The sequence below is a fragment of the Ambystoma mexicanum genome, chromosome 5q (assembly GCF_040938575.1).
Source record: "Ambystoma mexicanum isolate Mex_15411 chromosome 5q, UKY_AmexF1_1, whole genome shotgun sequence".
In the NCBI taxonomy this organism is placed as follows: Eukaryota; Metazoa; Chordata; class Amphibia; order Caudata; family Ambystomatidae; genus Ambystoma; species Ambystoma mexicanum.
In genome coordinates this window covers 566,506,647-566,522,157 of record NC_090933.1, presented here as the reverse complement: position 1 = coordinate 566,522,157, position 15,511 = coordinate 566,506,647, and the positions used below count along the sequence as shown (strand labels likewise).

At 48.8% G+C, this 15,511-nt stretch overlaps 1 protein-coding gene across 1 annotated transcript in view; it reads right to left on the bottom strand.

The window, feature by feature from the left end:
* LOC138498607 (aquaporin-4-like) overlaps positions 1–15,511 on the bottom strand; it is a 322,873-nt gene that overhangs the window by 248,969 nt on the left and 58,393 nt on the right. Inside the window, exon 2 of the mRNA XM_069622335.1 lies at positions 13,625–13,789. Coding sequence (XP_069478436.1) covers positions 13,625–13,789 — 165 coding nt within the window. The remainder of the gene's footprint in view (positions 1–13,624; positions 13,790–15,511) is intronic.

The following is a 15,511-nucleotide window of genomic DNA, read 5'->3' as shown; positions in this document are numbered from 1 at the left end:
ACCACCCTGTGTGGTAGAATTAGACTCTGAGGAAGAGCTAATGGAAGGCCAGGAACTCATTGGAGATCTGGATCCTGTTGACCATCCTGAGCTGCAGTCTTTACTGGCAGAAGGTGGACCCAGCAGGGCAGACTTCAGTAAGGGACAGAGAGAATGTCCAACTCTGGAAGGTCTTCGCCACCAGGCAGAAGTTCAGGCTAAAGGGCAAGAGCCTAGGAAATACAGGTTGCACTGGGAAGATGGCCTCTTCTACAGTGAACCGACCGAGTCTGCACCTGGAGACTACAAACGACTTGTAGTACCCCAAGAGAACAGACCACAGTTCTTGCAGTTAGCCCACGAGATTCCTTTGGCTGGTCACTTGAGTTTCAAGAAGACTAAGGAAAGGCTCTCTCTCTACTTGTATTGGCCAAAGATGGGGGCCGATGTAGAAAAACACTGCAGGAGCTGCCACACCTGCCAGACCTCTGGTAAAGTTCGCTCCAAGAATGTGGCACCTTTAGTGCCTCTCCCAGTTGTGGGAGTCCCCTTTGAGAGAGTAGGGATTGACATTGTTGGTCCCCTTGATCCTCCAACCTCCTCAGGCAACAGGTTTATACTTGTTGTAGTAGACCATGCTACTAGGTATCCTGAGGCAATTCCTATGAGGACTGTTACAGCTCCGGCTGTGGCTAAGGCCCTCCTTGGTATTTTTACTAGGGTCGGGTTTCCTAAGGAAGTAATCTCTGACAGGGGGTCAAACTTTATGTCCCACTACATGAAAGCCATGTGGAAAACCTGCGGAGTTACTTTCAAGTTCTCAACAGCTTACCACCCCCAAAGCAATGGGTTGGTAGAACGGTTCAACCGAACCATGAAGAGCATGATAGGTGCTTTAGAAGAACCCCTTAAGCGTAAGTGGGACCTTCTACTGCCATGCCTTCTCTTTGCTTATAGAGAAGTCCCTCAGGAGGGAGTAGGTTACTCTCCCTTCGAGCTTCTCTATGGTCATCCCGTCAGAGGTCCATTGGCCCTGATTAAGGAGGGGTTGGAGAGTGCTCCTTCCCCCAAGCCAGTCAGAGTGACTGACTACGTGATAGGTCTCCGAAGGAGAATGTCGCACATGATGATGTAAGCAAGCAATAACTTGAAAGCTGGACAAGCCTTGGTCAAGCACTGGCACCATCAAAAGGCTAACATGGTTGAGTTCGCTCAAGACCAGCTCGTTCTCGTTATGATCCCAACAAGGCAGAGGGCCTTGCAAGATAAGTGGATGGGACCCTTCAGAGTTGTGGGTAAACTCAGAGAGGTCAACTATCTGGTGGACTTGGGCAATCCCAAGGAGGCTCCGACAGTCTTTCACACCAACCGACTCAAAGCGTATGTCTCAAGACCCGATGTAGGAGCGTTGCTTCTAGCATCATCCGAGGAAGAAGAAGAGAGCGAAGCTCTTCCGGATCTCCTCAGAGGCTTACCTTTAGACGAAAAAATTGAAGGAGTAAATCTCTCCTCCAATCTGACACCCGAGCAACAAGAAGAGTGCAAATCTATGTTGAATCAGTTTGCCTCTCTGTTCTCGCTTTCACCAGGCTTGACCCCTTGGGGCCAGCACGACATACTCACTGGTGACTGTCTGCCGGTCAAAAGCAGAGGATACAGAATGTCAGAAAACGTACAAACCCACATCAAAGGTGAGGTCAGCAAGATGCTCGATCTCGGGGTAATAGAGCCCTCTACTAGTCCATGGTTTAGCCCAGTTGTGTTAGTACCAAAGGCCGGATCTAAAGAGCTTAGATTCTGCGTGGATTATAGAGCTCTAAATGCAGTCACCAAGACTGATGCCCAACCTTTGCCAAGAACAGATGAGTTGGTGGATAAACTTGGCGCCGCCAAGTTCCTCAGCACATTTGACTTGACGTCAGGCTATTGGCAAATAGCCCTGACAGACCATGCCAAGGAGAAAACTGCATTTTCTACCCCCGTTGGCTTATACCAGTTTAAGGTAATGCCTTTCGGATTGAAGAATGCACCTGCTACGTTTCAACGGATGGTAAACCAGGTTCTGAATGGGATGGAGGACTTCTGCATGGCATACTTGGATGACATCGCAGTGTTCAGCAATTCCTGGGAAGAACATGTAACCCACCTGAGAGATGTTTTGCAGGCTCTTGGACGAGCCAATCTGACCATAAAGGCGAGTAAATGCCAAATTGGACAGAGTAAGGTAGTCTATCTTGGACATGAGGTAGGAGGTGGAGAAATAAGGCCTTTGCTCAGTAAGATTGAAGCTGTGCAAAATTGGACAACACCTACTGCTCAAACCCAAGTGAGAGCCTTCCTAGGCCTCACTGGGTATTACAGTTAGTTCATAGAGAACTATGGGACCATAGCTTCTCCACTGAATGTCATCTCCTCGCCCAAATTTCCTAAAAAGGTTAGATGGAACGAGGAGTGCAATCAGGCTTTTGAAAACCTGAAAAAGGCTTGTTGCCAAGCCCCAGTACTCAGAGCTCCTGATTACCGCCAACACTTCATTGTGCAAACAGATGCTTCAAATGTAGGAATAGGTGCCATACTCAGTCAACTGGATGGGAAAGGTAGGGAGCACCCCGTTTGCTTCATCAGCCGCAAGCTGAAGGATCATGAAACAAGTTGGGCAACAATCGAAAGAGAGTGCTTTGCTATCGTGTGGGCTCTGAAGAAGTTTAGGCCGTACTTGTATGGTTCTACTTTTGTCATTCAGACTGACCACCAACCCTTAAAATGGTTAATGCAAATGAAAGGGGAAAACCCAAAACTATTGAGATGGTCGATCTGCCTGCAAGGGTTTGATTTCACCATTGAGCACAGGTCAGGGTGTCACCACCAAAATGCTGATGGTCTCTCTAGGATGTACGTCATCGACTAGAGGTATGAGATTCATCCAGGAGTGGATTAAATCCTCCTGTCCCTTAGTCTGGGGGGGGCGAGTGTTAGGGAGAATTCTCTGTTTAGGCTGAATTTCCTAACCTAGTGAGTCCCCCAGCAGCTTTGCTGGATTTCTGGAGTTTGTTTTTTTCCATCCTGCCAAGAGTGAGACTCTTTTTCTCCCACTCTTGGACATGAATGTGTGTAATTCCTTTGAATGTCAATGTGTTCTATGGGCTATGGGGTCTTTTACTCCATAGGGTCTCATATGTTTTACTATGTGTGTTACACCGCAACCTACGTGCCGTAACACTGGGGCGTCCTAGCGGACCTCCACCATAGACTCCATACCCGGGGACTGACTACTGTCTCCCCGGGCATGTAAAGTCACCATTGACTTTACTAGACCTAAATTTACTAACAGAACTAGTACAAACCATCTTATTGTGGACGTACTAGTAGGGGTAATTCGATTACTCCTGGATCTGCTATTCGAGGGGGCACTGTCCCGTCCCCCCTCGTCGAGTTTTGGCTGGTGGCAGTGGAAACTACTTGTTATGTTCGACCCCGAACATAACCCTATGGGATTCGTCCCATTGTTAGAGATTGATACTTTTCCTCGTTAATCTCTAACGTACCACCGGTCTACCTATCTTAAATAAGTTTATCGGATGGTATTTTCTGCCAGAACTCGGTTTTTAAAATGGCGTCTGTGTTCGTCTCTGTGACTACTAAACCAAAGTTTGAGCCCTTTGTTCCACTTTTGGCGGGCCTCTGTACAGAGACCCTCCAAAGTGGTGCCATTCTGTCTGGGTTACCACAGGGGTGTGGGAGGGGGTCTAGGCACCCTGGACCGAGTTGCCTTGCCAACTCCGGTCGCACTCTGGTGTGATTGGCCCAAGTGGTGAGCCTCCCCGCTCACCACTTAGCGTGTGTTGATTGACAGCTAGGCTGAATGAATGGGGGTTTTCTGCATAAAAGCAGGGCTTTTGGGACTGGATCTTCAGAAGTCGCCACAGGACCTAATAATCCAACGAGGGTAACGCTGAGCCGACCTGCACGACGACACCTCCGGTGGAGCCCTGCGGAACCGACTCACCACTTCCCGACGACAGAGGAGATCTCCCTGCCAGAGAGTCTCTTCCCCTGACTGGTGGGAACAACCAGTCCCCTTTGCTTTTTCTTCGCCTCAGGACGCAGTGGTCGAATTGCCCATGCAGAGCACCTCGGCAACCGGATAGCCACTACCCCTGTACCGCGACCTAAAGGTGGTGCACCGGACTTCACTTTTCTTCGACGACGAAATCACCTCTACTCTTGGTAAAGACCCGACGTGCATCCACCACCAGGAACAACTGCCCCCGCCGGAGCTGTCTCTACACAATCAAGGTACTGTGTCCGCCTGGCTTCCCTTGTTGCCGGATCGAGTGAGGTGTCTTAATCCTCTCCTTTCCGTTGGGTCGCCTCCAAGCTTTCTCTAGCGTGTTGTTCTGAACTGGTTCAATCTTCCAATAACAATTTGCTACACAGACTCGAACGCATTTCCACAAAGAGACTTTTTGGGACATATCGCCTTGCCTCTCTCCGAGTGGGCCTGGCCTCTGAACTTTATGATCTATTGTGGTTCTTGTCTTCTTGCCTTGCATTTTTCCCGTGAAGCATTGAACTGTGTTGATTTCGTAACGTACTATTTTTCTCTCCCGTCATAACTGATATTAGAGTGCCATCTAGGTTGAGGCATACACCTCTGCCTGCAAATAAGTGATGCCGGTAGAACCTAGACTTGTCGAAATATTGTTAGGGGGTTTGATCGTTTCTTCTTCGTAGAGTAATTGTAATTGAATTGTTTGCCGTGATGGTGCCTTAGTGTTTTCCATAGATGTTCCGTTATAAATACCTTAATATCTTTACACTGAGCCTCGTTGCGTGTCTGCTTGTCTTACTGTGAAGAATTGCCCTATATTGTATACTCCACATACTGCTTAACTCTTCTTGAGAGAGGTCTGACTGCTCAGCCACAGCTACCAAGTGAATCTGTGTGGTACAGACTGCTACCAAGTGGGTTTACTGCCAAACACCTGTAGTCCTAAATCTTTTGCAGTGGTCCCAGAGGGAACTGCACAGGTTTCCGCCTAACAGTTACACTTCAGATAGTTCAAACATTCAATGTAAAATCGATCCGATTCCTTTTCAGGATATGTAAATAAATATCTCAGATAGCTGACTACAAGGTCACAGTTGAAACAGGTATAGGTACCCAGGTTCGGAACACCAAAACCCGTTTGTAGTTCACAAGGATGGCCCAAAGCCCGCAGTCACTCACCAGAACTGGAGAAAAAGCACTGATGGGAGTAGCAGCGTTATAAGCATTATATCAGACCCATGCTTGACAGTCTCTGCCACACCAGCAATCCACGTCCACTGGTCTCCAGTTCTAGCACCTCTTACCTGCGGCCCCTTTCCCCAGGGCTTTACTCAGGCTGGCTCCAAAGCTCAACAGCCAACAGACACAGCCCACCCCACTACAGTGGCAATAAATCATGGGGCACTCCTTACAGAAGAATACACCTGAAATAACTAAGTTAGCCGGCAGTAGACAGCCCCAATATGAGATGCAAAGAATGAGTGAAGCCCCTGCAGCTACTCAAAGGCGCCCAGGGCCGCAGTCACCACCCAAAACAAGGTTTGCAATAACTCAAAGTCATCAGGCAGTACAGTCACCTTTTGTATGAGAAGTTAGCCAAGCCTAAGGACATAAGGAGTCCCCCGCACTGCTGCCCAAACTGCTGTGACTGCTGTGACTGCCTCTCTGTCGCCGCTCGGTGGAAGAGAGAGATTTTGTTTAAAACCTCCTTCACATAAACAGGAAAAACAGACCTCAAAAGAGTAGCGACCGCAGTGACTGCTTCTCTTTCCACTCTCTGTGCCGCTTCGCGGGAGAGGTTTTCTTTAAATAGCAACGCCTCCTTCACATAAACAGGAAAAACAGACTCCAAAAGTGTAGTGACTGCCTCTCGGTCTCCTCTCCGCGTGTAGGAAGTACTGTCAGTCTTTCATTTGTCAGATATCAAACATTTATGGTTGTTTAGTGCTGTGACTTGTGCATAATAATTATTGCAACACTGAACATCTGTTACCATGTCATAAGTAGAGAAATGAATGACACAAGGAAAAAGCCAGTTGGAAGTTACCTAAAAGCTTATCACTACTAATTTGAAAAACGTGCAAAATATCTCCACTAAGGGATGGTGGAACAACATTTGTCATGTGCAGAGAATGGAACAATGGAACAATGTATGGCCATATACATGGCTTTTTAGATCACTTCATTTGGATCTCCCACAGTTCTTAAATTGTCCTGTGATGCATACTTAGTTGTTACTGCACCATACTTTCTTCCTCAAACTGAATAGAACTTTTGCTATTATTGACTTTTGTCTTAACTTAACTCCAGAGTTTATAGTGCTAGAATGTTAAATGCTCCTTGCCTTCCCTTCCTTCCTCTCGTTCACGTGTTCGTTCCCTTGTCTGTTCCCCCGTTTGTTTATTATTTATTCTTTTGTATTTTAGATACAGAGTTTGTTGCTTTTGGCTGTTACTTAACATTGTTAGAACATTAATCTGCCTGTTTGTTTTTTTCCAGCACAATCTTCGAGAGTTTTGCTCAATTGTTGTTCATATTATCTTTGAACATTCTCTCTCTATATGGTTGTCTGTATGATCTTCATTATGCTGTTATAGCCCTCTGTGTAATCTTAATAAACACAATGAAACTGAAGAATTTTTTTTTGTTAAGGCAGTCTGTCCTACCTTTTCACCCTGTATCTACCATCAGCCCCTCATTTATTGTATGTTCACACTTCTGGTAGAAGTTAAAATGGATGAGAATATGTCCTTAATGTTGCAGGATTGCTTGTGTGTAACAACGTTTTACCTACATGGGTATGTCGAGCTCTTAGTGTGTCTTTATGTATATTTGTTTATTAATTTGTTTATTTTATACTACACTGCGCGAAATAGTGTTTGCTTCAGAGCTCTGGCGAAAGAAAGTGTGTGCTACATACAATCCAGTTGCCTGGATAACTAATTATTACACGGGATACACGTACATGAGGAACACAGAAGAATAAATAATAAATAAATAAACAACAATCACAGGAGCATAGGGATGCAACCCAGAGTCCATGAAAGAGAAGGACAAAGTCGTGTTCTTCTTGAATTCAGTTGCAAATTGATCACGGACCGGGTCCGAATGCTTCTGTACAGAGCAAAGTTGTCTTAGCTTTTTGTAATCTCTGCACGTTCTGTACAGGCACAGGTAAGCAGAGATGTTATTCCAAAGTTCCAGAAAATCGTTAAAAGTATTCTGGCACTCAGTACAATATTTTTCGTGCGATTTGCTTGGATTATATTTTCCAAAATCGAAAGAAGGGTTTGTATGGCTTCATTTGCAGGATATGTTTAATTCTATTCGTATTTGGGTCTTACATAGCGCAGACCTAGCTAGGAGCACTGTACAGAGAACTGGTCATGAGGCTGAGGGTAACACATAAGGTAAGGAGATGTTAGAATATGTGGCATGGGCTGTTCTGGGGTGGGATGTGAAGTGGGGAACGTAAGGTGCCTCGGGGGCACCTAAGTATTGACTGAAGGGTGAAGACAAGTGTGGCCCTTGCACTTGAAAGATTGCTGAGTGATACAAATCACTTCTATTGTGTATGAAATGATTCCCCTTCCCAAATGCTGTGTCTTCCTACTGTTATGTCATCGCAGACGGTTATGGAATTCATAAAGAACTGCTGTGATTTCATGACAGGAGGAAACAGCACTTTCTATGCTAGGATTTTGTGAATTCACTTTTTGGGTTCTTGCAGGGTAAGGAGAGCAGTAACCTGGTAGCTTGTGTTGTGTATAGTAATCTGATGTCCCATTATAGAGCCCCTGCAAGTTTGCTCCTAAAGTACAGGCCAGGGACAAAAAAGGGACGTGGGGAGCCATGCACAACATACAATTGTAGATGGCCAGCTTTTAACTCTGAGGTGCACATTATCTCAGTGTTCATAGTTGTTATATCTGGTCCCCCTGGGCCCACGCAGGCACACACACAGACACAAGAACACTCGGGACATGATGCTGCTTGCTCCGCGTCCCGGCGGGAACTGCCGCACGGGCGCATTTTATTAAACTACGCATGCGTGGGGCCACAACGAGGCCCGCGCATGCGCATCAACCAGACTGGGACGTCACATCCCTTTTTAACTTTAATCAAAACAAAGTAAACAGTTGGGCGCGCATCTCCCTGCACGCCGGGTACACGGGCGGACATATGACCGCCCAGGAGTCTCACCTTGCCTCGTTCAGCTCAGTCACGTGAGTCCAGGACATAGTCCTTGAGATGCCTGGGCAACCGCCGCTCACGGCGGATAGGGTACCGTGGCGAGGCGGGAGGCGGAGGAGAAGCCTCATGTTCCGGTCTCGGTGGTTCCTTTCCCTGCACGCTCTCCTGAGCTCCTGGCGGACTAGCCTGCCCGCTCTCTGGATCTCCTGGCGGACCAGCCGGCCCTGCGCTTTCCTCGGAGGTCCCATTTTGAGCCGGTCTTTCAATGCGTTTGAAGAACGACCGGTTGCGCGTGACTGTTCCTCGGTCGCAGGCTGCCGTCACCATGGTGCCCTTGACATGCGTTACCTTCCACGGGCGCGGCTCGAAGGGCAGGGACAACTTCCCCTCAGGGTGCCTGTTCCGGACCAACACGGTGTCACCCACTCGCACCTCCTTTTCTTGCAGACCCCTCCTTTCACTTTCTTTATCATTGCGCTTGGCCCGTTCATCCCTGACACCCTCATCGTCTATCACTCCGGGCAGACGGCCATCCTCCTCCAGTAGCATTCCCCTCGGGCATCGCCCAAATAGTGCTTCGGCTGGGGCCACTTTCGTGGATTGGTGCGGCGTCGTCCGGTATTCCCTCAGAAACTCCACGAGCTTCCTCTCCAGGTCTTCACCGCCGCAGGCGGAGATCCTCAGGACCTTGTTCAGAGTCCGCATCATTCTCTCAGCCTCTCCGTTGGCCCGCGGCCAGAGCGGGGACACCCTGCGATGCCGGATCCCCCGTTCACGGAGGTAAGTTGCGAATTGGCTGCCGGTGAACGGTGGCCCATTGTCCGAGCACAGGAGGTCTGGGAATCCATGGGTGGCAAACATTTTGTCTAGTGCTTTCGTTGCGAACTCTGTCGCCGTCGACTGTACCACCTCCACCTCGGGGTACCTGGACCATTGGTCCACTGCCACCAGGAAGTACATTCCCCGACCCGTCGAGCCAAAGTCCACATGGACAGTTTCCCATGGTCTGCAACTACGCTCCATCGACCTTATCGGCGGACCTCTGTCCCCCGGGGCCGCCGCTTGACATGCGATACACCTCCTCATGAAACTCTCCACTCGCCCCTCCAAGTCCGGGAACCATACTTTGTTTCTTAGCCGAGCCTTCATTTTGACAATCCCCTGATGGCCGATATGGGCAAGTTCGAGGATCCTTGACCGCAGTGCCCTTGGGATAACAATTTGCCGCCCTCGAAGTATGAGTCCATCGTCCGCGACTGAGAGTTCATCCTTCACCTTCCAGAGCGCCCGGAGGTCGTTCTGAGCCTCCGCTTGACGGCGGGAGTTGTCCTGCAGCACTTCCCTCCACTCGCCGCTCCTCACGGCATTCTTGACTATGGTGAACACCTCATCCTTTGAGCATTCCGTTGCCATCTCCAGCCTCGATATTGCCATTGGAAGAGACCCTTCCACCACCTGACACAACAGCCCGTGGCACTCATTCGCCCCAATGTCTGTGACAGAGTTCTCCTTGTTGGGATGGCGCGACAGGTAGTCGGCCGGGTTGTTCGTGCCTGGTCGGTATACGAGTTTCACCCCGTACTCCATCAGGGCTAGCATCCACCTCTCTATCCTGGGGGGCGGCTTGGATGACCCCCCAGCCAGTATGGGCAGGAGCGGCTTGTGGTCCGTTACCACCACTACAGGTTTGCCCAGTATGTACAACCGGAAATGGCGACAGCCCCACAGGATGGCTAACGCTTCCCGTTCAATCTGAGAGTATTTCATTTCCGTGTCCGAAAAGGCCTTACTCGCATATGCGATGGGGCGCATGTCCCCACGTTCGTCAGGTTGCATCAGCACCGCTCCCACTCCTACCGGACTTGCGTCAACCACCACCTCTGACTCCACTTTGGGGTTGAAATAAGCCATGGTGTCTCCATCTGATAGGGCATTTTTCAGAGTCCGGAATGCCTCCTGCTCATTGGCTCCCCATTTCCACGCAGCGTCGTTCCTGGTTAGTACTCTGAGTGGTTCTGCCAGCGACGCTAGCCCCTTGATGAAGCGCCCACAATAAGTAACCATCCCCAAGAAGCTCCTCACTTCCGTAGGTGACTGGGGGGGGGCGGCTTCCTTAATGTCCTTCACTTTGGCGGGGTCGGGCGACACACCGGCTGCGTGGAAAATGAACCCAAAGAAGCCAATGCGGTCCTTGAAGAACTCACATTTTTGTCGATGAAGGGTGAGCCCTAGGTTCTTCAACCTCAGGAGCGTGTCCTCCAGCCTCTTCATGTGCTCCCGTTCAGAGTCCGCGAAGACTAAGATGTCGTCGCTCATGTTCAGCACCCCTTTCAGGCCAGCCAAAGCTCCTCTGATGGTGTTCTGGAAAACTTCGGCGGCTGATGAGATGCCGAAGCTCAGTCGTTTGAATTGGAAGAGGCCGTCATGCGTCATAAAAGTAGTTCTGAACCTGGAGTCCGGGTGCAGTTCGAGCTGGTGGTAGCCCGCTCGTAGGTCCAACTTCGAGAATACTCTCGCCCCCTGAAGCTCTCCGATGATGTCATCCAGAGTGGGTGTGATGTGCCTTTCCCTCTTAATTGCGGCGTTTGGGAGGCGCATGTCCACGCAGATTCTCACTGCCCCAGGCTGCTTTGGCTTGGGGGCCACCACTATCGGGGACACCCAGGGCGTCGGCCCCTCCACTCTCTCAATAATGTCCATCTCTACCAGTGATCAGAGTTCCTCCTCCACCTTTTCCCGTAGGTGAAACGGGATCCTGCGATGCTTGAGGGCCGTCGGTCTGATGGACTTGTCGATGTGCAGGCGCACTGGGGGTGCTTTAAGTTTCCCTATGCCTTCGAAGATGCCCGAGAACCTGTCCAGCAGTGTCTCAATGTCTATCTGGTATACACCATATGCAAAATGAACCAAGTTGAGGGCCTCCGACGCCGCGCAGCTGAGGAGCGAGTGAGGGCTCACGTCAGTGACAAAGAATTTTGCCTTGATGCTACTACCCCCTTTTGACACAGGTGACACGAACACACCCTTGAGTGGCAGCGGGGTGTCTCCTCCAAAAGTAAATATCTTCGCCGTGGACTTGTCTAGTGTCGGCGGACCTGGAAGTTTCTGGTAGTCCTCCTCTGCCAGCACGCACACCGAAGCACCCGTGTCTATGAGTACCTGGGTCGGCACCCCCAATATGTCCACCTCGCACCTGGGCTGCCTCCTCCTTTTGCTCTCCGAGGCAATGTTGGAGATGAAGAATACCTCTTCTTCGTCCTCTTCGTCTTCTTCCTCTTCCTCCGCGATCTGTAACTTCCGTATCTCCTGTTCGAGGGCAGCAATGCTGCGTTGCCTTCTGAATCCGCCACCTCTCGCCCTCGCGGGACCTCTCTGGGTGGGTACAGGGGCCAGTGCGTGGCACATGCGAGCATAGTGTCCTAAACCATTGCACCGCCCGCACGACCTCGTCTTGGCGGGGCACTCCTCAACATGAGGCAAGTCGTACCCGCAATCCGGACAAATCGACCCAGGCGTGGACGGGTACCTGTTCTCCGATGCCTTCGGGGCCCACTTTTCTTTCAGCTTAGTTCTCCTGGAAACAGCAAAGGCCTCCTCCCTTGCATTCGGCCTGACCGCTGCGTCCATACTCGCCCCTCTGGATTCCGCTAGCTCGTAAGTCCTCCCACTGTCCAGTATCTGCTGCAGTGACCATCCTGGCTCCCTCAGCACTTGACGTCGCAATTTGCCCGAGCTGCAGCCCTGGAGCACCTGGTTTCTAATCATCAGTTCGTCGTTGTCCCAGCGACACGTGCTGGCAATCAATCGAAGTCTGGCACAGAATTGATCGAGAGATTCTTCCTCCCTTTGCTTCTCTCTGCAGAAAAGGAACCTTTCGTAGTCGACATTGGACTGTGGGATGAAATGGTTTTCCAGCGCGGTCTTGACCGTGTCATACGTGACCACCGGTAGGGCAAGTGATTCATAGATGCGCCTAATGTCCAGGCCAGCTGAATATAGAAGGGTCGCCCTTTTTGCGTCGTCATTTGAAGTCCCCGTCGCTGTAAAGTACATTTCCAACTTCTTGACCCATAGGAGCCACCTGGGGCCCAGCTTAGACGGGGGGCCTGACATGTCGAATTCCTGCATGGGCAGTAGCGATCCCCGTTGTGTCCTCACCACTCTTGTCGCCACTTCCGCTTCATCCTCGCTGCCCGACATCTTCACAGGTCGCACAGGCACCTCTCGGTGTGATAGAGGCCGCTAACCTGGCTGATATGTTCTTCCGCGCACTTTTCGCTGTGTCCAATCCGCGGCTTCGTGTCTGTCCTTTTGTAGTTTTTTTTTTTTTTTTTTGGATTGTCCCCAGATTGCTGGGGACAGTCAAAAGTTCCAAAAATTTCCCTCGTGGCAGCACACGAGCACCTTTTCAGGCCGCTACTGCCTCGAGGCGACAAACGTTCTCGCTCGATCCGCGTCGTGCACTCTCGTGCCGACGACGTGTGTCCTACGCCCACGTCCATAGGGCGAACGCTGTGGCAGCGATCCCGCCTCGTCGCCAGTTGTTATATCTGGTCCCCCTGGGCCCACGCAGGCACACACACAGACACGCACACAAGAACACTCGGGACGCGATGCTGCTTGCTCCGCGTCCCGGCGGGAACTGCCGCACGGGCCCATTTTATTAAACTACGCATGCGCGGGGCCACAACGAGGCCCGCGCATGCGCATCAACCAAACTGGGACGTCACAATAGTGACATCTTAGACAACGGGACCTTCACTCTCGTTCTCACAAGGAAACCCTGGGTGAAACATATCCCTATATGTAATGGCTACCTACCTATAATTCTATATTTTATGAAGTTATATACAATGAAAAATACGTATCATGATTATCTCTGAAAGCAAGGGATGTGCCAAGCACCGACTGTTCCCTTAGTACTCTGAAGCCATATTATAAACGATTGCCGCTAAGATGGAACTGTGACTGCACCACTTTCTGATAGGCAGAAGCTGGGGTGCAACAGTAGGAGGATTGTGATGTAATAACATGCAGGTAAAATAACATGCAACCTTGTACAAGGGAGGAGAGTAATAATGATGAAGGTAGCTTCAGATAGAAGAGGGAGAGAGCTTATGGTTTCTAGACAAAAAATATGAAATAGGAGGGTAGCTTTTCACACGTCACAGCGTATGACTTGAACATGTTAATTAGCATAGCGTGTGCTCATTAGCAGGGGAACTTTCTTATTTGTGCAAAGGATATGATAGATGGTATCATGAATTAGTTAAGCCAGGACATTAGAAATCAAACACAAAATTGTCTTCAAATTAAAAAAAAAGGTTGTCGGAGTAAAACTCCAGTTTCACTTTAAAAGTGTTATAAATGCATGTTCCGAGTTGTAACATGTCTACTTACTGCAAACAAATGCCCAACGGTGACAGAAAATCCGATGGCTAAAGCTGCTGACCCCGTGACATCATTGCGCTTTGAATCACAACTTGCGAAAATAGTGAAAACTAACTGAAATGTGATGATCAGTTCAACCAGCAGCCCATGGCCAGCAGAGAGCTTCGCGTTCACCTGGAAAAGAGGCAAAGAGACAATAAAACAATCTTGCTTAAAAATCTGCATGTTAGAAACACATTATCAGCATCTGAATGATTGAGAAGTGTCCGGTTTAAAGGAAAGTCGGTTAATTATTGGTAGCGTTGTAATGACTGTACATTATTGATTTGTTTGCCTGTACCATCCCCTCGTGCTGTTCCATTGTCTCCCCTTCAGCCACCTGGCGGCCGCTCCTCCACAGGCTGTTCAGCTCTCTTTGTGAAGAAGCCAGAAATAAGAATGCTCTGCCTGCTTCAGTCTCTCATGTACAGTGTTTATGAGCAGAAGTCTACATTTTGCTGCACTAAATATACAATAACTCAATAACTATGCATGCTCACAAAATGGCTTACCTCGATTGTCTGTTGCGTACATGGAAAATAGTGTGAGCATGAAAGCCACTTAGAGAGAAATAACTAGAGGGAACATTGTCCTGACCCTCATTGTTTATCCGCCTTCTAACAAACTTTTTTTAAAAAATTCTTTGTTTCCTGCCTTTTGCTTTCCTTTCCATATCAGCCGCTTATATGTCTGTAGTTGGTGTGAAAAGTAGTCAGAATGGGTAGGAAATTTGGCATCAGGAATATTTTTATGGTTTTCTGACTACCAGGATGCAGCGATTTTTTAAAGCTGAATCCTTTGTGAATTGCACCATTGGAAAATCGATAAAGAGATATTACTAAGAACAGATGCCATTCGATATCTGGGCGTATCATTTAATATATCAATCAGAGAATGGAGTTGGACAAATGAAATCATCTCGCGTATGCGAATGTTTGCCCTACAAGGGTGCAAACTGCACACAAATTATGGGAAATTCTCACTTCAACCTGTGACGACTTTCTACCTACAAAAAGTGACACCAGCAATACGTTTCGGCAGTGAAACAGGGTGGAACATCAGTGCATGCCGCTGGGCTCAACTAGAGGGCTGCTTTTGGCGTAAAGTCCTCCAGCTGCCACAATGTGTCTCAATGGTGGCCTTGAGACATGAATTGGGCCTCGACTCCCTGCATTCAATAGTGCTGTGGAAATCTATACTACTGTTAAGGAAAATGAGACTACTTCCAGCAAAAAAGACATATTCAATCTTGGCCAATAAGAACACTGATACATCCGCCTCTTTGCTAAACAGCTGGGAAGAGAACCTATTAGGCATACTGGAAGAAGCAAATATAAAAATGCCCCTGGTTCTACAGACACCGCAATTGGCAAAAATTAAATGTATGCAATGGAAGTGGATCAAAAATGCGGAAAGACGAGTCGCATTATGCTCAGGAATAGACCTTGGCCTGTGTGAGCAAAAAAGGGGCACTCTATCGAAATATCTGGCTAAATTTCCATCTAATTACCATCGAAATCAATTCTTGCGGCTAAGCCTCAACTTGCACAATACTAAGTTGCGTATGAGGAGTATAAAAGACTCCATGACTATAGACGAAAATTGCCGCTTTTGTAAGCAAGAACCCGAATCCATTAAACATCTAATAATTGAATGTTCACAGATCAATGACCAGCGCTCCCTGCACCTTGAACACTACGCCCCCAAAAATGGCAACATGGTGGAGTGGTGGTCTTATCTAATCACGGGAAGAAATGTGCAGTTAACTTGCAACGTGATTAATTTCATGGATTTGTTATTGCCACAATCATTGTAAACATTGGTCCTTCACCCAAAGAACACTTCCACAGATGGATC